The sequence below is a fragment of the Amblyomma mixtum genome, chromosome 7 (assembly GCF_055824585.1).
Source record: "Amblyomma mixtum isolate Tamu chromosome 7, ASM5582458v1, whole genome shotgun sequence".
NCBI classification, from domain to species: Eukaryota; Metazoa; Arthropoda; class Arachnida; order Ixodida; family Ixodidae; genus Amblyomma; species Amblyomma mixtum.
In genome coordinates this window covers 44,193,694-44,219,418 of record NC_143018.1, presented here as the reverse complement: position 1 = coordinate 44,219,418, position 25,725 = coordinate 44,193,694, and the positions used below count along the sequence as shown (strand labels likewise).

Below are 25,725 nucleotides of genomic sequence, written 5' to 3'. Positions count from 1 at the left end.
AAAGCGTCGCCTAGTGGGAAAAAAGAAAACTACATCAAAAACAAACCTTTCTTCTCTTACTACAAGCCAGATATGCAGCGTGCCCATAAGTAATGCAGAAAATTCCGAAACGTGCGCAAAGTCAACAATGGGTGTGGTAAGGGAAGAGTTTAAAGGGCGTCAACTTATAGGCTGATCTTGTTACACTTCCTGGAACCTGTTGGCTTTGTAGTCAAAGTGCAGAGTCTAAGCAGAATCAAAATAACCACATCAATTAATTGCGCTCTCATTTCTGGAAGTGTAACTTTTTTTATTATTGCCGCAAGGTCGGTATCGAGTCCGACGGTACGCTGGTACAGCAACACAAGTAACAATCACTGCATTTAGTAGTAGAGGCTGTATAATTGATTGGTGTTTTATGCACATGCTGGCTCTTCACTGCCTCAGGACTGCAGGTGCAGCCATTGAGCTGCATCGCTACCACCGACATATGAAAAGGCACTCATTCAAGCTAGTGGGTATATACAGTATTCATTTCTTTGATACATATACTTTTCTGTGCAGAACATTCCTGCCTTTGCTGTAAAACACCATTCATTTACGTAAACATACACGTTACTGCAAACATTTGGCTTGAGATGCCTTTGCTGCACATCTTTTCCAACATGGAATGCTAGTAGTAGTACAAGACCTTTATTCGGCCATAATTTACAGGCCGAGCATGTCGACCGCCTGGGCGACCAGAAGTCGCTGTTCTTCCTTTCCTTCAGCGCCAAGCCAGTTGAGCCAGGTGGTGATGGATAAAGAAGGTGGGGGGCAGGAACCCGACTGCTGAGCAGCCAGGCAATAGAAGAGGCAATGGGCCAGGTCCGCACAGATACAAGGGCATTTGGGACAGGAATAAACGTTTGCTGGTCGCACATCCTCTTGCAGAAATATTCCAGTTGTCTATCAAATTCTCAAGCATTTCCATCGTACTTGCCACGTGGACTTGGGTGTTTGGCTATCGATCCCAAGGTCATGGGGACGAATCCCTTCTGCGGCAGCCGCATTTTGAGAAATGCAAAAGCGCCCATTTGCTGTGCGACGTAGGGACATGTAGAGCCCCGGGCGGTCTGAATTTAACCAGAGCCCTATACTATGGTGTCCCTCCTGGCCCCCATGTCAATTAAGGACGTTGAACCTGGCAATTAGATTGTCTCACTGGCAGCTAATGCATCGATTCACTTCCACTGCTCTTATATAAGTCGTGGTGATCAGCAGATGCTTCACCTATTCACTTGCCTACACAGTGCGCTAAGGTCAGGACAATCATAGGTTAACATATGGTAGTGCCTGAACTACTGACACTTCACAGTATTTGTGAGCTGTTATACCATATGCAGCAACTGCACAAGTGGCCAGTGTAGCCCCTACTGAATGCTTTCACATGCCTGTGCCGATACAATACCCATAGTCTGTGCAGTACACAAAGCCTGTGATGCATGTACTGATAACAGTACTATGGAAAAGATGCAAGTTTCTGCATAGGAAGTATTTACCCTGGTTTTAACTAAAATTTGCTTTCTGTACACTCCACTCCTGGAATAAATTAACCAGTGGAGTGTTCAGTGCTCTTGCTTTACTTATGCATGGCAAGAGTTTCTCGCTAGTTTGGAGCAAAACTAGCAATAATTGTGTGGAAACAAGGTTAAAACGTAGTTGTGAAGTGGTTTTAATAGTCATTTTATTCGCAGAGGGAAAGGAATTGTGCTCCGTTACGAGTGCAGCATTGACAACTGAGGTGTCCGAAGTAGTCGTTAACCAATGGCAGTTTTAAACCTTCCACTGACACTGTCTGTGAGGGCAATGCTGAAGTCGACATGTGAGTACTCAAGCAACTTCCTTTTTAAAAAATGGCACCTACACGGTTTGCAGGTGTGTGCATGTGTTGCAGCCATTACAGAAACACGCAGACAAGTACAAGAAGCAACTTTGTTTAATTTGTAATTATGTATATAGTACCACCTATATGTATATACATATATATGTATACAACTGTACAAAGAAGAAAACGTGCAACGAGATCACTAGACAAAAGGAAAAAAAAAATCTGCAATGCCAGCTCTTCATCCTGCAACAAGTGTAGCGTGCCCATCTCAACAGTATTCAAACAACTACCCTTCTCTTTCAAACAGTGCTTGACATCGCGATTTGGGCTTGGCCATCAAAACACACGCACTCACAGAAATGCCTACAAAACAGATCCCGACACAGTCGTTCATATTGGCACGGTTTCTCCGTCTGTCAGGATTTCTTACGGAGGTTGCATTCAAGTTAGAAAAACCCTCTTCATCCTGCAAAACCGCAAGCGACAAAAGTATAGAGAAGAAGCATGATCACTACATTTAAATATTAGTCTCGTCTCCCATAATGCCTTTCGGTATTGCCTTAATCCTGCCTACACCTAACGCGCTTGCCGTTTCTAGCCTGCATCTCGCCAAACCGTGCAGTTGGCTCTGCGACATTGTTCCAGACCAGGGGCTCATAATCTTTTCAGCCATGCAATGGCCCCTTAGAAAATGCCCTGATTGGTAATGACTGGCAGTAGCATGACAAGTCTGCTATAAGCAATCACAATGAGATTGCCCCCAACTGAAGTAACACAAAGGTGGTGCTTGAGGCAATCACGGATTTAGGTGCTCAGGGAACACTAAAATCTAAGAACCCAAGCATTTCATAGACCCCGTTTCACAGGATAAGAGGGTTGGTAAGGGGTCAGATGGTGAAGGAAGGAAGCTGAACTAAACCATGCTAGCCTTCGGCGCAGTTTCAAAGCATTATCCAGAGAACATCTTTGCCTAGTCCTTGGCTTAAATCTAGGCCCAGGCTGTTTCAATAAGTCACTTGGCGTCTCCCAAACTGTCGCAACTCGTCAAGCAGTTTACTCCACCATGCGAATACGACTCAAGCCCAGCAAGCCCAAACACAATGAAGCAGATTATTCGAAATCGTGGTAGCTCATTTTGCAGCCACCAAAAGCATTTAGAGGGACAAGCTTTCCAACACCACAGGTTGCAAAGAGAACTTTTCAGGCAACAAATAGCATCTCCGGGGTGCAAATATCCATTTGTAGCGATGATTTCGCTTCTACAGTTGGTACTAGCATCATTTTCAAACATCTTGTACCATGCAGACAATGCGTAGGCCTTCTTGGAACATGCCGTTGGAACATGCTGATGGATCCACGATGATGCTGCTTTTCACTAGACAGGTCTTTCACGCGCTTGAGATGAACCAAACACTCAAGTTTGACAAAACAGAGGCCGAGGAAATTCTCACCGTAGTCATTTAGGCACACTAAAACAGCTTTCATCAGAGATGTCAGTTGTCTGTAAAAACTTTCCCTCTCATCTTAGTATTTTTGGCTAAGTGGAAGAAGGAGAGGAGAAATGGTGAATTCTGCTCTCAAATTTTGCTGTACCGGCAAAAAAAAGAAGGGGGGGGGGGGGGCGGCAACAGTGCTCTTCAAGGGAATAAAGGAAAAATGAGGAAATAGGCCATCAAGCGGAGCCACTAGATAAGTTTTCAGAGTACTGCGTTCCTTTTCCCCGCGCCGTCAGGCTTGGAAGAAATATGGCTGCCATGGCTTGATGTTGCCATAACAGCAAACACTATGCTTTGCAAGGACTTCATATAAAGCGGCGGGCTCGAAGACCATCCAGACCCACCGGAGGGAGAACTACCTACATGCAAGCCCGAATGCATCGTATTCGGGGGGGGGGGCACACAACACCGGCAGCAGGAACTGCAGGTATCGGCTGGCCAAGAAAGAACCCTATAATGCCAAGAACGACCAGGGGCAACATGACTCTGGACACCAATCAAGATCGAAGACCAGGGACCACAGCGGCACCCGCCTAGGCCACCAAGGGAGAAGCAGATCGAGCTCCTTCCCACCATTACCGGGGCCCGGAGGCGGGGTCCTGACAGAGACAGCAGCACGAGTAAATGCAGAGGCTTAAGCAAGAACAGAAACACGGGCAAAAAGGTGAGCTGGTCAGGCAGGACCTCCCCTTGGGAAACCGCTCGGGAGAAGGAACTGGTAGAGCAGCTCGCTAAGAGAGACAGAGAGCTAGACACCATAAAGAAGGAAATGGCGGAGATGAGGAAACTCATTAGCAGTAACACACAACAGCCGAAGGTAGTCGCAAAACCATCTTTGCAACAATCGCAAAACGCGAGGCAGGCGCCCCCGCATGACGCCAACGACGGGGGAGACATTCAAAACGCGATGGATACGGACACCTGAGTCCCCGTGAAAAGACCTCTACCCAGAGAGGGAAACACAGAAGACAGTACTCCCAAAAAGGCAACAGAAAGTTCAAACGAGGATGTGTCGGCTAAAACCGACAGCTAGGTTTGGTCGGACAAGAACACGCTCTTGAAGTGGGTTGATGTTCAAGCCGCTAGGATTGATGCCCTATCGCTAGGGTAGACAAAATAACCGAACGTGCTGACAATCTGACGGCGGAATTCGTCATGTTCAGGGAACGAACCACGGGTTGCTTCCAGCAAATTCTGGAACAACTAGGAAACATAGAAACCAAGCTTCCCCCTGTTGCCGGCAACACCCTCCCCTCGTTGCAACCGCAGCACCAGCCTCTATAGGACGTCATGGCTGCTCGCCAACAAATTAAAATCTGGCAGTGGAACTAAAGAGGCTTCCCGTCAAAAAGATGGAACCTGCAGGCACACATTCAAAAAAGCATAACCACACCGGACATAATCATGCTACAAGAGGCAAGCGGCACGGTCAAATTAAATGACTACGCCGTGTACACCCCGCTAGAAGTGCAAAAGGAGCGCAAACCCAAGTCATTCACGGCCACGCTGGTGCAAAGAAATCTGACGCACTCGAAAACACAAGCGAGGACTACATGATGTTAGAAATAATCCCAAACACAAAAGGGGACAACAGTGTTTTAGTTCTGAATATATACAACTCACCGAGAAACCGGGGCACAGGGCTGGCGGACCTATTACAGAAAGCCATTAGAATACCTTATAAGAAGGGACTAGTAATCACGGGGGACTTCAACGCCCCGCATCCGACATGGAGATATCGGATGGCCTCCCCTAAGAGAAACAAACTATGGACAGAAATCCAAAACTTGAGGCTCACACTAATAAACATTCCGCAAGACCCCACGAGGATAGGCAATAGCGTCAGCGTAGACATGTACCCAGACTTGACGCTAGGCAAAGACCTAGAGGGTGAGAGATGATCAAACACAGGACACACCTTGGGTAGCCATCACTACATCATAGAGATTGAAACACAAACCAGGCCCATGAAGGGGAAGCTACGCGAAACAAAGCTGACAGACTGGGACACTCTCCGAAAAGTCCGGGACAGAACCGCTCCGAGGGAGCTATCGGATCTAAATCAATGGGTTGAGACACTCAAAAGAGACGTAAACAGACACACTAGAGAGACACCAACCACTGGACATGACATCACAGACTCGAGGCTGGCCCACATGTGAAAGCCCACGAGAGCCTCGTGAAGAGGGAAAAAACAGAAACACAATAGAAGGCTAGAGAAGAGAATATCGACACTCGAAAAATAGATAGAAGACTACACAAACGAGCTTCAGCGTCAACACCGGGGACAAATTTGTGATGAAATGAAGGGAAGCTAGGGTGCAAGAACACGTGGCATCTTCTTCGCCACTTGCTAGACCCAGGACAAACAAAGTCGGCGGCACAAGGGCAGCTGAAACGATTGGTTCACAAATACCAGGGAACGGCCGCAGACATAATAGAGGAACTGAAGAGCAGATACCTTAACACAGACAAAGGGGGTTCACCTCCAGCTTACCAAGGAGCAGAGAACACACAGCTAGATGAGGAAATCTCGATAGCGGAGGTATGGAGAGCAATGAGTCAACTAAGAACCACGTCGGCAGCGGGGGCAGATGGGGTAACCAACAAAATGCTAAGGAACTTAGATCTGGTCTCGGTCACCGCGGTCACAGACTACCTAAATGAAATATGGAAGCGAGGTAGTCTACCTTAAGAATGAAAACATGCCAAAGTGATCTTTATTCCAAACCCCGGGAAGAAACTTGAAGTGGGCAACCTCAGGCCGATATCACTAACGTCGTGCCTGGGGAAGCTGATGGAACATGTGATATTAAACAGACCCCAGGACTACGCAGAGAAAAGGGAGGTATTTTCTGAAACATGCTAGGCTTTAGGAGCAAGTTGTCCACGCAGGACGTCATGATCCAGCTCAAAGCAGACATCATAGACCAGCCCAACAAAGGGGGCGTCAAGGCAAAACTATACTGGGCCTCGACCTACATAAAGCCTTCAATAATGTCAAACACAAGGTCACACTAACTAATCTGGCGGAGACTGCCCCTGGAAAGCAGACCGACGAATACGTTAGGGACTTTCTAACCGATAGAACAGCAGAAATAAATCTAGGAGACATCAAGTCGAAAACTTTTAAGCTGGGAGACAAGGGCACCCCGCAGGGCTCAGTGTTCTCTCCTTTCTTACTCAACCTGGTGTTGAAGAACCTACCGCCACTATTGCCTTTTACTCATGTAACAGGCAATAGTGTTACTCATGTAACCTTATGAGTTACTCATGTCTCCTCTGTTACTCATGTAACCTTGTGAGAGTTAATAAAGATGTATGTATGTATTGAAGACTGTCGAAGGCATAAACCGTCGCTATATGCGGACGACATAACAATATGGACGCACACAGGAAACAATGGGGAAATAGAACAAAATCTCCAACAGGGGATCGATACTGTCCAGGAATACACGGAATGGGCAGGGTTAAAATGCTCGCCAAGCAAATCTGAACTTCTGGTGATCCAGGGGGCTAGCAAACGCGATACCAACGCAGGCGACATTCTCGTACTGGTAAATGAGACTCTGGTAGCCAGAGTTCACAAAATCACGGTCCTAGGACTTATAATACAGGACAACAGAAAGAACACAGAGACAATAAACAGACTTAAGTCGACAATTAACATGACAACCAGACTCATAAGGTGAATAGCTAACAAAAGACAGGGAGTCAAAGAGAAAGATCTCTGCAAACAGACTTAAGTCGACAATTAACATGACAACCAGACTCATAAGGTGAATAGCTAACAAAAGACGGGGAGTCAAAGAGAAAGATCTCTGCCGAATGGTTCAGGCTTTCGTGATAAGCAGAATAGTTTACGCCATCCCCTACCTCTAGCTTGGCTGGCAGAACAGAACAAAATAGACGGGGTCTTAAGGCAGGCATATAAAGCAGTGTTGGGTCTGCCCCACTGCACTCCTACGGCAAGACTTCTTGAACTGGGGATCTACAACACCACCACGTAACTATGCGAGGCACATATATTTGCATAATTAAGGAGGCTTGCGACCTCACCCCTGGAAAGGAAGATCCTGAGCAACCTAGGATTACATGATAGAATTCCGGAAAGAAACTCGCAGGCAAAATGACCGACAGAAGTGATGGTTTGGTTTATGGGGTTTAACGTCCCAAAGCGACTAAGGCTATGAGAGACGCCGTAGTGGAGGGCTCCGGAAATTTCGACCACCTGGGGTTCTTTAACGTGCACTGACATCGCACAGTACACGGGCCTCTAGAATTTCTCCTCCAAAGAAAATCAACTGCCGCGGCCGGGATCGAACCCGCGTCTTTCGGGTCAGCAGCCGAGCACCATAACCACATAGCCACCACGGCGGCCGACCGAAGTGAGAAAATTACTCCCTACTAAACCAATTCCAAAAAATATGCACCCTGCTTTTCACAAAGGCAGGAGGAGAGCCAGAGCAAAGGCCCTTGAAGCCAAGCTAGAAGGCTCAGAATACACAGCCTACGTAGATGCGGTGGAATACAAAGGAGGAGACTACTTTGTGGTCGTGGGCGTGAATGACTCGGGTGAAATATTAACGGCCGGTTCGGTCAAAACAAAAAACTCAGGGACAGCGGAGGAAGCGGCTATCACCATGGCAATGGCCAGCACCAAAGCAGTCACCATAATTAGCGACTGCAAGGTGGCTATTAACAATTTCGCACGGGGTATGATCTCCCAGGAGGCAGAACGAATATTAAGACATAAAGACTGGGACCAAAGAGAGGTGGAACTAATATGGGTTCCGGCACACTCGGCGAACAGGGGAAACGAGTTGGCTCACAGTATAGCTTGAGGTTATGTCAGCCAAGCAGTGAGCCGGGTTGAGTCCCCAAATTTCATGAGAGATGCATTCATATCCTTTCACGAATACACCAATCAGTCTAAACTGGAAAGGAGGATCTATCCGCCACCAGACAAAAAGCTCGACAAAAGCCAGGAGGTAGCGTGGCGTCGGCTCCAGACGCGAACCTTCTTTAGCCCGTCGACACTAGCGCACATGTATCCAACACAATACAATCCGACTTGTAAGCAATGCGGCGAGATAACCGGATACGACCACATTTTATGGAGCTGCAAAAAGGCGCCGCCACCGGCGGACCTACTACCAGTCCCTTCTCTAGAGCGGTGGGAGGCTATACTGGCCAGCTCAGACCCGTTGACGCAAGTCCGGGCCACTGAGTGGGCTCACAGGGTCGCCGAGAGCCATGGGCTCGATGCCACCTAGTATAATGCCCACTAGGGCTCAGTGCTGGCAATAAACGTTTTCCAATCCAATCCAAAGCCTCTGGGCTTTCACCTAGGACCCGCATACATGCACAAAACGTTGCTTCAAAGACTCACAAAAGTAAATGTTTCTCGTTTATGAGTGGCTCTTCACATTATCTTGGAAGTTAGCAGTGACAACAATGCAGAAGTTTATTTAGTCACTTATAATGATGTTGTGAAGGCTGATAAACAGGGCACATGGATAAGATTAGAGCTGGAAACATCGGTCACGACCAGCCATGAAGCTTCCAAATCCGGTGACTGGGAGGGGAGGTTTGCGGTACTCTGAAAACTTATCCAGCGACTCTACCAAGAGTGTTTCAACGTCCCCTTTAAGAATGCGGGGACATAGCTCACTGAGGCAACATGCTTGCTTCCCAGAATGCTTCTTCCGCCAAAATATATGCGCAGCTTCGTTTATACCTTTCGGTACCTGCCAAAACAGCTAGTCTTCTTGAGGTGCGCTGACTTTCAAAGTGAGCACAGTCTCTTTGCTAAGGGCACCAACAAAGCTTTGTCACCACTGTTGTAAAGCAGCACCAGACAGGTTGACAGTAGAGGGTGTGCAAATATCGGAATTTCAAATAGAATACGAATATGAAGAAAAAATACCTTCAAATACCAAACTAAATGTGTGTTCTGTATGAAAAAAAAATTCAGGGGAAGATAAGGCAAATGACACTTTTTTTCAAAACAGTATGTTTGCAGTAAACAAACAAAACTAGACTGATTCAGTACCATACTAAAAAAAAAAATATGTAATGTGCACACTGATTTATGTTACAGTATGCAACCTGCGAGTGCAAAATGAAATCCATGAATGGCACACGACCGAGAACTAAAAACAACGTGATGGCTAGTAAAATCACATTCATTCATATGCACTTGAACTCATGGTAAGCCACGGTGGTATTGCTGAACAGTGTTCGATAGTTCAATATGATCTCGCTCTTGTCACAAAAGTGCAGTTCGCCTTGTTTTTCGAGTCCATTGCTAGCATGTGTGAAAAAACGCACATTTGCATGCCAATGCATATCCACAGACAAAAGTTTGGTATTAGCAAGAAAAAAAAGAAAACAGAACAAAGTTTCACTGTAGCCTTGATACAACTCAAGAACACAGCAGCAAGTACTCCCTAAAAAAGCCTCTTCAGCTAATCGCATTGGCCAATTGCCATGATGTCGTGGTTAACCCCATTTCACAGAAGCGGTTGGTTGGTTGGTTTATGGGGTTTAACGCCCCGAAGCGACTAAGGCTATGAGAGACGCCGTAGTGGAGGGCTCCGGAAATTTCGACCACCTGGGGTTCTTTATCGTGAACTGACATCGCACAGTACACGGGCTGCAGAACTTCTCCTCCAAAGAAATTCAACCGCCAAGGCCGGGATCGAACCCGCGTCTTTCGGGTCAGCAGCCGAGCACCATAACCACTGAGCCACCGCAGCGGCATTTCACGGAAGCACCTGCCAGCCACCCGCAATGTCACACTACCCACAGCTTCTCCAACTTCAGCTCTTCATATCACTTTTACGAAAGAACACTAATGCCATCAACTATAAGCACCGCTCTTAAGCAATATTTAAGAAGGAATACCACTCGACTAACGTTACAGAACGAACTGCTAGTCTTTGCCCATTTTGCAAGCTGACTTGTTGCACTTTAGAAGCAATGCACAGCAGCGCATCTTTCCAATAGCAAGCTCTGAAATCTGGCAGAACATGATGAGCAGCTTACAATGCTTCGTTTCATTTCATTCAGTGAGCTCACTTGTCAAACAAGCATGATGTCAAACTGTTATACAGTCAAGCCCACTTACAACAATATTCAAGTGCCATGGAAATGCCACTGTTATATCCAATAATTGTTATAACAGGGTTGTGCCGAAAAAAAGAAAAGATGACAAACTTCACCGCATTTATTGATAGTAAATACCTGGAGGGGTTTGATTGTTCTAATGCCTGTAAAAGTTCGTTAATTCGAACTTCAGGGAAGCGGAACAATGTTCACCATTCACCGATGACCAAAGCACCGCCATCACTGCGCCACCGGGAGCTTCGCGCACCTCCACGTCACAGGAATCAAGCCGTCTTTCCGGAAGTGATTCTTATGGGAAATTCAAGAAGCATGCAGAACTAAGGGTGCGGTGACAGCTGACAAGAGAAAAACTGCGCTGGCTGCATGCACGCGCACTGCACCGACTGATTGGGGGTATGCATGGCGCACATAGCCAACACAGCAATGCAGCAGCTCTCCTGACGCGATGACGCCTGCCTCTTTTGCTTTCGGGGCGTTGCTGCGCCAGCTTAGTCCATTGGTCGGCCCCCCTTTATGTGCGCTTTTGTGTTGTAAACATGGTTTTGCTGGTGTGGTTGTAGCATTTCCTTGTTTTTTTTTTCTATAATGGTTGACACTCAATTACCAGATTTAATTGTTATAACCAATAATGTGCCATGACAGCATTGCTATAAGCAGTTTATTTTACCATAGAACACGTGGCAAAGCTGTTGGTGCCATGACTGACCATTGTTATATCCAATATATTGTTATAACCAGTATTGTTATAAGTGGGCTTGACTGTATATACTTTTAATGCATCAGCATTAAATCCCCCATGTCGCGAAAATCTGTCCGTCCATTTGTCAGTCTGAAGCCTCAATTAGTAGACGGAAAGGTGGAGAGAGGAAATCCCCCTCTCCACTCTAAGCCGGATTCACATGAGGGAGAAATCCACCCCTCTCAAACGGCAGTTGTGTACACGTCACCAAAACCTGATGCCTTCGGGGGCTGCTCGGTCAGCACAAAAGCTCGCCCAGTTGGTGGTCATTTCTCTGTGTGCCTTCGCGGTGGGGTGAGGGGCAATTCCTTGTGAGCCATACGAGAACATCAAGGACTTCGAGGAAATAGACCTCTGCCGGCCTACATCATAAGCGCACATGTTTCTGGTCCGATGAGCACAACCACAACGCGCTGTACTGAGGAGAAAGGCTGCGAGGCAACTTAGATTGGGGAACAAAGGCGGTGGGGAGCGCTCGACACGAACACAACCGGTTCAAAGTGGACGATTTTGCCCATGGGGCCGCAACAGGCGCGATCATGGAAAGCGGGGCAACACCTTGCAAGTCATACGAGAACACCAAGTACTTGGAGGAAGTAGACCTCTCCTGGCCTACGTCATAAGTTTCGTTTGGTTTATGGGGGTTTAACGTCCCAAAGTGACTCAGGCTATGAGGGACGCCGTAGTGGAGGGCTCCGGAAATTTCGACCACCTAGGGTTTTTTCTAACGTGCACTGACATCGCACAGTACACGGGCCACTAGAATTTTGCCATCGAAATTCGACTGGCGTGTCCAGGATCGAACCCACGTCTTTTGAGTCAGCAGCCGAGCGCCATAACCACTGAGTCACCGCGGCACCTCCCCTATGTCATAAGTGCATGTGTGTGTGGTCTGATGGGCAAAACATGAGCCGTACCGAGAAGGCTCTCACCAGGAGAAGAAAGGCTGCGAGGCGTCTCGAACTGGGGAAAAAAGGCGGCAGGGAGCGCTTGACACCAGCAAAACCAGTTGAGAGACCGGAAGCGGGCAGAGTGGGTGAGGGAACAAACGGGGGTTAATGACATCCTAGTCAAAATCAAGAGGAAAAAATGGGCTTGGGCAGGGCACGTCATGCGAAGGCAAGATAACCGCTGGTCCTTAAGGGTGACGGAGTGGATTCCAGGAGAAGGCAAGCGTAGCAGCAAGGAGCAGCAGAAATTAAGGTGGGTTGATGAGATTAAGAAGTTTGCAGGGATACGGTGGCCGAGCTGGCAAAGAACAGGGTAAATTGGAGAGACACGGCAGAGGCCTTTGCCCTGCAGTGGGTGTAGTCAGGCTGTTGATGATGATGACGACCATTGCATTATGTCTGGTGTTCTCAAAGGTGTAATAAACAACTGTGTGGTGATCATAAGTGAAATGTACTTTTTTGCAGTAGATCTGTGTCTTTCCAAGGCCCATGTGTAGAGGAAAAAGTGTGTTTTGTAATTTATGCAATCAGTATCCATGGCTGACCTATTCAGAATTATTCAATTCCCTGTCATTTCTATGTTTCATATTTGTTTTCCAGGTCGAGCTTTCGTATTCCACTACTCTAGTGTAAACTGCGAAGGAGCCTGTGCATGCTCGTATATCATGTTGTGCAGAAGCACCACCAGGGGACACCACTTTAAGTGAAAGCGGTGGTGCCACCTAGTGCTAATACTGAACAACAAAAGCAACGATCCCCTTCCCCTCCTCTCCCATGGTTTGGCAGGCACAGAAGTGTACAAACGAGCTAACGACACACATCAATGCCACCACAATTTAAACTGGGCAGGCAGGAATCAACCAAGTCGCAGCTAGCTTTGCTCCTTGCGCATAGAATAAAACAACGGCGAAGATGAAAGACACGATGATGGCAATGATGAGGTACGGCCCATCTGCTCGCAGCAAGTTGGCCACTACTTCGTTAGTGAAATGTCCTAGTGCAAAAAAACAGTCCTGTGCTTCACTTTCAGGTGTGCCCGTACACTTGAGCAGCGGCCACGTGTTCGAGTGCACAAGTGACTAGAGAGCCCCGTTCTGGCCCCACTAGAAGAGGAATTCCTTGAGGAGAATCGAACGCCTCTTCTCGGCGACGTCCATCTGGTTTTCGAGCTCCTGAAACAGCAACCAGAGCATGGCACAGCAATGTTCGTTACCATTTTTGTTTGCAACAGCATAACGCCTCCTATTGTAGTCAAACGAAGAAAGCACTGTAAGGAGTACACAGATAACCTTACTTTTATTTCATTTTTCGGACCACTCTGTTTTGCCTCTGTTCTGCACTGATCAAGTGCTTTCATTTTCTTTTGTTTGACTGTATGAATTGATTGCTGTTGACCAAACGCTGCTCATTAAGTGGGGCGACGGACTCGTCAAGCCGCCTATTGACGGCTTTTTTCCGTCGTCCTCCATCTGTGTACTGTACATGATGGAAATAAAGTCTTCTTCTTCTTCTTCTTCTTTATAAACAAAAGGAGAAAGGGAATTTTGTCACAAAGAAACGCTGAGGATAATTCCATCAATTTTTGTTCTTAGTAAAATTAGATTGGTTGGGATCTTAAGGCTATGCACAAAAAATTCATCCAGCAGCAAAAGATGTATCTTTTGCTGATAAATTTGGAGCTGAAAAGGATTTTTTTTTTTTCCTGCCACTCATTCCTAACTCATGACAATGATGACAGAATTATGCAGCCCGAGATCACTAGCTGCTGGTGGATGGTGATGGTCCAAGATCTGCAAATAACTGTAGCAAAGCAGACATTTGGGCTAGTTGGTGTGAATTCATGGTGGAAAAAACAGCGCAAACTAAGACAGAAAACACAGAAAAGAGGGGAGACACTACAAGCGCTTGTAGTGTCTCCCCTCTTTTCTGTGTTTTCTGTCTTAGTTTGCGCTGTTTTTTCCACCATCTGCAAATAAAAACTACTTGGCCTTACCACAGTTCGCTTGTGAAAGCAACCTCTGGGGAGGGAGGGGGGGGGGGGGGGGGGGCCGTGATACCAGTCTTAAGGGGGAACAAACATGGCTCTTGGAGGCAAAAATATCGCAAAAAAAAAATACTTTTAAAAATTACATTTTCGAAATCTACAGCTGATATTCCTTTAATTCACCAACTTTCCCATCTCATGGATCAGTGCTTTGGCCAATCAATTTATAATTATGGATCACTATCAGCTAAATTCCACACAAAAACAGTGCAAAAGCAATGAGTAGTATGCGCGTGAACTGTTTCCTGAATAATAGCAGGTATTTGGTGGCAGATATCGCAGACTGATCGGTATTGATATTTATTTCCTGTTTTTTCCTGACAGTTTTCTCAAAACACCAATTTCAGACTTCCTGCTAATTTGCGGTGGAAATATATCGGCCTTCAAGGAGCGTAGAACACAATGCTAGGAACACATTTTAGAATTTATGCTTTGAAATTTTGCATTTCTGCTCTCGATCAGAGAACAGGGTACTCTTGTTTTGAACAGTGAACTTTGAATTGCTACAGCACCGCTAATATTTGTTACATCAAAAAAGTACTTCTAACATTGTATTCCTTATGCTTTCTAGTACCTGGCCATATGTAAATATCAATTTCTGTAGTGCTGTTATTTTTTCATCGTTTCTGCAAATTATGAACCATTAATTTCATTTATCTTCATAACTAATTAGCACATTAAAAAATAATTAGACATTTGAAATCAGTGCAAGAAACTGAACAATAATGCCAAATTTCACCAAGTTTGGTCGAAGGTTTTACAAATAGTAGCTTTGAGAGCCATGTCCCCCCTTAATTTTTGCCCTTGTCTAGCTTCTCCATTTTCAGCAAAAGTAGCCTTGCTGTCACCAGGTCAAATTAACCAACTAATTTAAGCCAAATTCAATTTGTCCTCAGTGTCTATATACATACAGTTTGCATGTGACATCACAGGTGCCATTTTTGAGTGCAGAACCTAGTTTCCTAGCTGATTAAAAAAATCTGCAGCTCTCTGCCATGCTTCTGGTACGGTTTGGTTTCTGGGGTTTAACGTCCCAAAGCGACTGAGGCTATGAGAGACGCCGTAGTGGAGGGCTCCGGAAATTTCGACCACCCGAGGTTCTTTAACGTGCACTGACATCGCACAGTACACGGGCCTCTAGAATTTCTCCTCCAAAGAAATTCAACCGCCGCGGCAGGGATCGAACCCGCGTCTGTCGGGTCAGCAGCCGAGCACCATAACCACTGAGCCACCGCGGCAGCACTCTGCCATGCTTCTGGCCTCAAACACGGTGGCCACTATGACAGTGCAAACAGTGTACAGGTTAATTGCACTGAACTAGTCAAGCAGTAAAGAAGAATGAACTGTACACTGCCAGCCTCACTTCATGCAACACTCCAACAAACAGCGAGCCAAGCGATGAACGCACCCCTCTGTCCATTGTCTCCGCACGTTCCACCTTCCAGGAGAGATTCTCAATCTCCGCTTCCAGCGTTGCTTGCTGGTACTCAAACTGCAGTCACACCAAGACGCAAATGCCATTCACTTGGACAGAACTTTCACCGAAGCAGCAACAATGCACGAGGTACCCAATTCTGATCCCCAAAAAACGGGAATGGGAGAGGGTACAACTTCTACTACAATGCGATTTCTTCTTTACAATCCACTGCCACAAAAGCTAAGGACTAGTTTCGAATTAAACTACTTAGTATAAATGTATCTACGTAAATCACAACTAATCTGTTTCCATAACCCTTTGAAGAAGATACTCCTTGACTATCCTCTCGCTTTGCATTGGTCAGATTGTTCATCTTGTTCGTGTAAACCATTATGGTATTCATCTGTCGTAAAGTACTATCTGGGTTTGTACCTAGACAGCGGCCCTTTCTTGGAATGCCCCCATTTTGCTTATGTTTGTAAAAAACTTCGCACCATATCATGTCTACTGTACAATATAAGATATTTCATGCCCTTATCGGTAACAAAAATGATAGCGCATGCTTTAGGCTACAATGTATTGCGATCTGGAATAACAGTCTACAGGCACTGTGCTGTTCGCTGGCACAACCAGATAAACGCAGTATTGCACTCCCTCTTAAAGAACAACGCTTATGATCTGAGCCTGAATGCTGACACAGACCATTTAAAAATACTTTTAATGCCGAAATTGAATGATCTTTTGATGCATACAGTTGTTTGGTCCAGTGATTTCTTAATTCCATACATTTCCTCCCATTGCTTAAGGTCCAAAAACTGTTTTTGGAGACCTCATTGTTCCACAATATGCGGCACTAGAACACACGCTCATTATGTTCCAACTCGCTTCAGTAAATTACCTCCCAGCACCTTTCATATGAATTTGTTTTATTTATTTATTTATTTATTTATGACTACTGCGATCTTGTACACAAGATCATAGCAGGTGAGAAACAATGTATTAAGATACAAAAATACAGACACATACGAACAAAACATAATTGCACATAGACATATCAGAATTGCACATAGAATTGTACATTAGAACAAAACAGAATTGCACATAGAAAAATCAGGAAGAAAAATACCACGGCAAGGTCATAAACAAACAATTACCGTATTTACTCGCATAATAGGCGCACTCGCATAATAGGCGCACCCCTAGTTTGGGCGCGAAAAATCAGATTTTTTTTATTTCCGCGCATAAAAGGCGCACCCCAAACTTGGCACTATGATCAATACTGTATTTACACGATTGCAAGCCGACGCCTCGCCACCCCCCCGCTCCCCAATCTTTATTTTAACAAAGCTTTTGCTGAACTGACTACTAGTCCTCACTAGTGCTGCTGCAGACCCACAGCACGTACGACATCGCGTAGAACAGCCGCACACAGTTTTCAGGGATGCTCACTTCAAGCGTCTGTTTGGAAAGCTTCATCTCCAGCCGGAAACGTTCCCGACTTAGGCCCGCGAAAACCTCGGTGCTTGGAGTCGCGTACGAAAATTTAGGGACGCCGCAGTCGCAACTGCCCCACTTCTCGGCCACGTCGTATTTTCTGACCTGCCGCACGCTAGCCGTGTTCGAGAGCAAACTCCCAGCCGTGTAGCTGTTAAGATGCTTGGCCGTCGAGCTAAAACAGCAACGCTCCGCGGCAAAGCCATAAACCACGATGAACTATCGCGCTACCGCAAATCCCGGCACTTGACAGCAACAAAAAAACAAAAAAAAAACGAGCTGGAGATGCTGATGGCGATATGGATAGCGAAAGCTCGCGGCGCGGCGGAGGAAAACGTTGATGATGATGATAAGCTCTACCTCGGGCGCCCTCCGTGGGTGGCGTCTGGAAGCTCCTGTGCGTGTGTGTGGCCTCCGCTATCAAGCGCCCATTGCGCGCAGCCGGAGCCGATCGCAGAGGCCTCGGCGCGTGCATTCCGAAGGCTATTCCCGCGTGGGTCGTGGAAAGTTTCGGTGCGGCCCTTACACGGATCTTTTTTTTTAATATTTTCTTCGGGAAAACGGGGTGCGGCCCGTACACGAGTGCGTTTACGCGGTGTGTTCAATTTTGAGAGTCGAAAAATTTCCGGAAATTTTACCCCGCGTAATAGTCGCACCCCGAACTTTGAGCCGGATTTTCTGGAAAAAAAGTGCGCCTATTATGCGAGTAAATACGGTACTTCAAATGCTCTTCAAACAAATGCAATGATCTCTGCCTGACAACATCATCCGTAAGGTTATTCCAATCAGTGATGGTCCTAGGAAAAAAAGAATATTTAAAACAATTAACTCGAGAATTTAATGGCGTTATGGAAAGAGAATGGCGATTTCTAGTTTGGTACCCCGAGGAATAAGCAAGGATATTAGAGGTGTCAACTTTGAAATTATTATGAATTAATTGAAAGAAAAATTTTAAGCGACATATGCAATTTATGTTAGGAATAGAGGGTAAGCCGCTTTTTTTGAGGAGATCACTGACTGATGCTCGCCCGTAAGTGTTATAAATAAACCTTACTGCTTTCTTTTGGATTCTTTCAAGTTTATTTATGTTCACCTTTGTGAACGGGTCCCAGATAATCACTGCATATTCTAAGATTGGTCTAATAATAGTGTTGTAGGCAAGAAGGCGTGTAGCAGGGGTCACTAACTTAAGCGAGCGTCGTAAAAAAAAGAGTTTTCGGAGAGCTTTTGCTGAGACATAGTCGACATGTTTGGTCCAAGACAGGTTAGAAATCCATAGGCCTAGATACTTATATTCTGTAACTTCATGAAGAAAATTATTATTAGCAGTGTAGTGATATAGAAGAGGGTTCTTTTTAAGAACGAACTACAAGTTAAAAAAGATCCGCTAAAATGTGTCTGTTTGTAAAGACGTATTTTGCTGCTCTGGTTACTCGTACTGCTCGAGTTTGTCCATGCTCAATCTCTTTTTTTACCAGGAAACCTGATTGGTGCAAGATTACCTGTACAACGGTCATTTTGCTGGCACACATTGGCTCTGTTCTGTCTTATATTATGATCATTGAAAGTTCCTCTTCAGAAACATTTTATATATTTTGATCATCTTTTTACTTTCACCTCATTTCCTGTACTCATGTTTCACTGCTTTATATTTACATTAATTACCACGTGTGGTTTTGCTGCCTGCCAGGCACCGCCACTCAAGCCATCAATGGCTTTGGCAGGCCTGAACATATGCATTGTTTTGTTTTTTTTTTTCACAGCAATAAAGTATTATTATTATTATTATTATTCTAAAGACAGCTGAGAATAAGCGAAGTGCAGCTCCTTTGAAAAATAGTGCACGCAAAGCAGGGATTCTGATGTCGAGGAACCAAGAAGGCCAAAGTTAAATCATCAATTTAACTTGCATACAGATTAAGATGGATAAACATTCATTCCACAATCTTGCGGAGAGGCAAAAAAAAAGAAAAACAAACAAACAAAGGATTAAAACCATTTCAAGGAAGTGCAAAACTGCAGGTGCTATGTTTTTGCAAATTCAAATCAGACACACACACATACACACTGCACCTAAAAACAGCAACAAGCAGTTTTCATGTCATAAGTAGAGAGAAAGCTGCCAGCGGAACTTGGCCACAGCTTACCAGTTCTTTCCTGGGACCAGGCTCCATATAATAGGCATAAGGGTAGGTATACTGCAGCGTATAACGGCACTGCAAGGCACACAACACAAATTATATTATCAGTTATTGCCATCACAGCAATGCGAACACTTTAAGGGGGGACACTGGTCTTTGAGACCAAAAAATGACGAAAAAATCGGTTTTCAAAAAATGACATTTGTGGAATATACAGCTATTATTTTCCAACTGTACCAATTTTTTTTCCTTCAGGAAATCAACATTTTGACCGTAATATTAAATTAAGATCATCGTGCGGGCTGATTTATGCAGGGGCAGTCAATTTAGTGACATGAAAATTTTGGACCTCTGGCAGTCTTAGTATGTCAATATCTCAACATCTAAGACAGATAGAGATGTCATATTGTTTGCTAAGGGAAGCTGAAAGCACAGTGTGTGCAATAATTGAAGCAGATTTGTTCAATCGCACTTCAAAAGTTTATAATTTTGCATAGTTTATCGATGCATTACATTCACACCTTGAGCATTGATATTTCAAGTGCTGTGAAATTACTAATGAGGGTAAAATGGAAAAATGGTTTTGATTATTGCACTCTTTACTCTCCATACAATGTAGCCATGGATTAAAAATGATTTTTATTGAGCAGTTTTTTTTGCACCGAGGGACTAATGAATGACTAATTAAAATTAATTATCCTGGGAACCAACCAATTTATGAGAAAGGTAATTTCATTGTTGGAATCAGCATAGAAAACTGAGCAAGGTGACACAGTTTCGTTAGGGTTGGACTAAAAATAAGGAAAATAGGTCTGAGACCAGTGTCCCCCCTTAAGCGCTAGAAATTTCAGCAGGCAGATTTATTTAATACAGCAAAACCATGCTAATTCGACCTCTATTAATTTGAGTAATTCGAATCATCGCCCCATGCAAACTGACAGTTCTTGCTTACAGTGCTTAGAACTAGCCACTGCCTAACACAGAAGCCTAATTCTGTTACCACTACACTATAACCTGTTACCACTACACTATAAGCAGAACAATCTCGTGGCCTGTTTCTGCAACGCCTTCGGCAGCAAAGTGGGTGAAGCCCACTAGGTGAGGGTCATCTCTGGGCTTCCGCCAGTGAGGTTGGCTTCACCATACAACAAGCTCCTCGCCGAAAGTTGCCTTTTTTTGCACGACAGCGGTGTTGCGCAAGAAAAGAGTACGAAAGAGACTGCAGGCTACCCTCAAGCATTCCCATTCATTTCGTCATGCAGTTTTACAACTCTAGTGCAGCCAGCAGGTGTCCAAGGCTGCACAGCTAACCCGTATCCCTGCGCGAAAAGTGATCGTGGGAACACCGTTAAGAGAAGCGCACTTCCAGGGGCGCGGCACTGTTCGATATACAGTCGCCGACCGCTTTTTCACACTCAAAAGGGATCCAGAAAATGGACTGAATAATCGAACAGTCTGAAAAATCTGTCAACTTCAAAGAAAAAAAAAATCATTCTTTTTGCAAAAAACCGGCTTTAAGGATCATGAACTTAGCCGCTCCCCAGTTTTGCTAGCAAGTGATAATATTAGACTGTAACTGAGCCGGAGTCATGCTTTAGTCATGGCCGCAGCACCTCACATCAGAAGCGAACGCCTCCGTGAGAACCGCCCCCTCTTGACTGCGTATGCCTGGCACCGCAGGCAGTGTCGTTTTAAGCCACGGCGAACGCTGCAGTTGTCTCGTTTTCAACGCGACCAAGCGCTCGTTTGTAGGCCGCCTTGATGGCAACGATGAACGACAAACAGTTAGTTAGCCTATTCAAGCCAGTCCATCAGACTCCATTTAAATACAAGATGGTGCCTTTCACGGCTGTGAAGAACCGGTAGGTTATGACAACGACGTCTGCTCACATCTACATTAGGCTGAAAAAAACAATATTTCAGTTGAAAAACAATCTCGACTCTGTTGTAGCCATCTATTTTAGTGCGAAAAATGGAACTTTTGGACCTCGAAGAGTCCGCAATATCAGTCGCGAATATGTACACACTCTCCAAAGGTGCGATACTGCTGCTTAACGAAATTCAAAAAATCGCACAATTATTGATATGCAAGAAATTGGTTGGGTACTGTATCAAACGTTTGGTAAACGAGAGTTTGATAAAAACGAGCAAGAGTGCTGTAATTTAGCATGGGATTTTCAAGGCGACGTTCTGACCGTTTCATCTAAACAATAATTCACACCAGGGATTGACCGTACAACTGCGATTTTACGAAGAAACAGATTCTGAACCTCAACCACAAAGCCTCCCTAATGCTCCATGTTATCCAGGACCTTTGAAGCCACGCTTATATTTCTCAGTTTACCAGAGTGAACACAGACCTACAAGGTAATCTGCTAAGCCACAGCACTTGGGGTGATAGCCATGTGTTGTTCGATGACTGCTGAATGAGATGACGCCGTGTAATACTTCTGTCACACGGACACTTTCGATGCTCATTGAACTCGATCTGCATCGAGATTTTCGAGCACGCTCGAAACATCCGGTGCTACACGGGAATTTTCAATGCTCCTTGAGAAGTTTCCCTCATGTGTGTTAGGTGGCGCCAAATGTTCCTCCAACAGCCATAACAAGGTGATGTCCGGCAACACTGTGCAGTCGGGGCAGCGGCAGCCAAATCCGTAGCCAGACGTGCGACGCACCTCTGTGCCTCTGCTGTTGTGCGATGGAACCCGAGGGTCCGCAACGCCTCCGCAATTTCTGCGTAGACTACAGCGTTTCTCTTTTGGTGCCGCAAATTATCTAGGCGGTCTAGCCAGCAGTCGATGACAGCGGCTGTCTCGCGCTCGCTCCACCGTGTGCGCGTCAACGAGCAGGAGGACGCCATCTTTGTTGTTTACACTGACGGCGAAGCTTGGAGCGTGGTGCCGAGATTATATATAAATATGTTTGCATATAAGCAGGCATAGTGCCTGAAAATGTTCTGTCTTGCATTTTAATCAATTACAACAACAACAGTTGTAGTTTTGTTTTGTTAACTAGTGTTTATTTTTATAGCTTCGTGAGAGCGAGAGTGCTTTCGATTGTGCTTGGAACCTCAAGCACTCTTGAGGGGCCGGCATCGAGTCAAGCAGGATCGAGCTCGATTGCGCTTGAAAGTGGCCGTGTGACAACCGTCGATCTGCATTGAGTTTGATGAGCATTGACTTAATGAGGATCGAAAGTGCCCGTGTGACAGGGGTACAAAAGATCAGTCCCCGAGGTGCTTCCAGTAATATTCCCAGATTTACCGGCTGTCTTGCCAAATGTATCAAGTTTTACTTGCTGCATCTCGTCCACCACACCCCGTCAAGTTCTGTTCTTTCCTGCTCAGACCCAGCCTGCCCCAACCTGACCACTCACCTTGGCCAAGAGGGCGACGGCGTCGAGCAGGTACTGCCAGTCTATCCAGGTGCCCTCGTTCGCCATCACCTTGGCATTGATGCGGCTCCTGATGGCACTCAGCGTCATCTCCTCCAGCCGGAGGCTCTTGGCGTGATTCTCCCACTGACGGGGAACAAGTAGAAGGAGGCGGCAAAAATTAAACCAGAAAAAAAGGGGAACAACCGAGGTTTGCAATGGTGCAATATGTGAGGTTTAAAGAGTCAGTCTACTCACCGAGATGAGTGTATAAATAATGGCATATTCTGGTAGTTGGCACCCTATAACATCAATAACGAGGAGTCTGCGCCCGGTTTAGGCAGGAATTTATATTTTATTTCGGCGTTAAAAGTCACGTAAAAAAGCATGGCGGCGACCCCAAACGTTCATTTTGTTCAAGAAAGTGGTAGTCTTTTTTTGTAGAAGCATAAGTGAATATACTACGTACCATTTGTATGCCCCAATGTCAGAGAAACGCACGTTTTGTTCTAGTAAACTGTAGGAGGCGTACCGCTCGCTTTTTCTGTAAATCACATGAATATTTATAGTTACACGTACGCAAAACGCAGGCACATTCCCACTTTTAGTTCAGCGTATGCTAGCAGAGACGCAAGAGACTCAGCCTATAGTGGCGCCATCTGGTCGTCAGGACGGGAACCATTACTGTAAACAAACCGACTCTCCACTTAAGCCTAGGAGCGGCAGAATCGTCACTCTAATTATTAAAATAAAGCAAATTTATCTCTTATATGTTTTCTTATAGGCGAGATGAGACGAAGCGAAAGACAGGCGCCCCATTTATGGCCAGTGAACGCACTGAAAAAGGCAGCAACAACGAGAATTCAGTCCGAAGCGAGAGGTCCGGCTTCGACGGCGCCGCCATGTTTGTCGCCGCGCGGCGGAAATCCAGATGGTTGCCAGATGAGACTACCATCTCATACAGATGTGTTCCCACATTAATAAATTCTATTTTAAAATGTTCTACCGCACTCCTTGGCACCACAGCTGGCTAAACGGTAATTTGAGTAAAGAGCTATAGGGTGCAGCAAAGAAAATATGGTCGATAAAATTCAGTAGACTGACCCTTTAATGTCCCAAAGCTGTACATGGGCTATGAGAGACACTATTAAGAAGGGCTCCGCATAAATTTCGACCACCTGGGGATCTTTAACACGCACTGACATCACTCTGCACACCCCCTTGACCGAGATGCGACCGCTATGGATGGAGTTCAGTCCCCCGACTTCGGGCTTAGGAGCTGACGGCCCATAAGCAGCGAGCCTCTTTTAAATTAGCACTCCTTTAAAGGTGCACTGAATAGGAATCTGAACTAGTCTTTCTGCCGCGGGAACTCGATCTACACGTTCCAAGCATTCTTAGAAACTTCGATTTATTACCTTGTGCGGCCGATTACCCTAATTAAATCGGATTAACGTCCGGCTCCCGCCTTTTTTTTTTTTTTCATTCCCCGCATACGATGGGGAGAGTCGACCAACACATGGAGTGCCTTTCAGGCAGGCGCGTGGTGGCTTTTCTTTCATGTTTATTTTGTTTCCATGAATAAATAGGTCCAGTCAGAGACTACATAGCTGCAAATTAGGCCCACGGAAATAAAAATACGCGTGGACTCTTTGCTTTCACCAATCACTGCGTATCACTCCACCGATGGCAGAAGCAGCAAGCCACCACGAGACTGGTTGAAAGGTTGGTCGACTCGTCCAACCGGTCCAGGAATAATAAAAAAAAAAAGGCGGGAGCCCGACGTTAATCCGATTTAAATTAGGGAGATCGGCCGTACAGGGAAGTAATTCGAAGTTTCCAAGAACGCTCGGAACGTGTAGATTGAGTTCCAGCGGTTAAAATACGAGTTCACATTCCTCTCCAGTGCACCTCTAATAGCGGGCTGCGCACCCAGCAACAAGCCTCGTTGTCAGGTCTGCACCCAGATGACATCAACCACCCCTTTCAGCACAGCCTCCAACTTTTCCATTAAAGCCAAAGGAAACTTTAATTGCGACAGCTCGAACGTGGCATACTTTCTTCAGTGTTCGACGTGTCAGCTTCAATACAGTCGACGACCGATTTTTCGGACTCTCTAGGGGCCGCGAAAACGACCGAAAAATCGGGCAGTCCGGAAAATCAAATTTCACCGAAAAAATCACGAACTTATTACCACTATGCCGGAGAAAGCGGCCAATTGTATTGCACACATTCTAAAGCTCCTCATGACTATATTTCGCCGCGCGAAATACCATATAAACGCGTATAAGGGCCGCACTTTTTTTTTACCAGATTCGAGGGCCAATTTTCGGGGTGCGGCCCATACACGCGATATGCGAAAAAAAAAATTTTTTTAAAGTAAAAACACACTAACCAGGGAATGAGCGACATTTATTCTACGTTCAGTCGTCACTCGCGAAGTATTTAGACTCCTGAGCTGGTGCTGAGCTCCGGTGCACGCTCATGCCAAAAGAAGCCGCGCAGCATGTTCGCTGTCAACGCGTAGCCGTTGTTCCGAAATTCCATCACATAGAGGAGCAGCTCTTCTTCCAGTTTAGGAAACTCGCATGGCTTGACTCGGAAAGCGCGCTTTTTGCAGCTTGTGTTTCTCTTTTGGTTGCACCGTCATCGGACGCACTTCTCGGCCACGTCGAATTTCCCACCCTTCGCACGCTTACCGACCGCGTTCGAGAGCTAACTCTCAGCCGTGTAGCTTAAGGTGCTTGCCCATCGCGCTAAAACTGTGAAGCTCGGCGGCAACACGCGAAAGCCACTATCACGGCGAACGCGCTAACACGCATGCTGACACGCCACGAAAGGCTGGAGCTGGCGATACTGATGCCGATGTGAACAGTGAAAAATCGCGACCGAGAAAAATGTTGATGATAATGATCACGGCGCCATCCATAGACGGCACTTGGAAACTCCGGTGCGCGCGCGTGGCCTCCGCGAACGGCGCAGCGGCGGAGCAGATCGCGACCGCGATAAGATCCGGCGGCGCGCCGCGCGCTTCGATCACGGAGGCCACGGCATGCGCGTAGCCTCTGCGATCAAGCGCTCCGCGA

The 25,725-nt window shown here is 45.9% G+C and overlaps 1 protein-coding gene across 3 annotated transcripts in view; it reads right to left on the bottom strand.

Annotated features, from left to right (window-relative positions):
* Window positions 1-1,938: 1,938 nt before the first annotated feature.
* LOC149335837 (putative E3 ubiquitin-protein ligase ariadne-2) overlaps window positions 1,939-25,725 on the bottom strand; it is a 49,377-nt gene continuing 25,590 nt past the window's right edge. For all 3 annotated transcript variants that reach the window (XM_089552403.1, XM_089552404.1, XM_089552405.1), the window contains 4 exons: window positions 22,643-22,786; window positions 19,268-19,336; window positions 15,618-15,701; window positions 1,939-13,337 (listed from right to left, as the gene is read on the bottom strand). In XM_089552403.1, coding sequence (XP_089408529.1) covers window positions 13,269-13,337; window positions 15,618-15,701; window positions 19,268-19,336; window positions 22,643-22,786 — 366 coding nt within the window. In that variant the 3' untranslated portion in view covers window positions 1,939-13,268. The remainder of the gene's footprint in view (window positions 13,338-15,617; window positions 15,702-19,267; window positions 19,337-22,642; window positions 22,787-25,725) is intronic.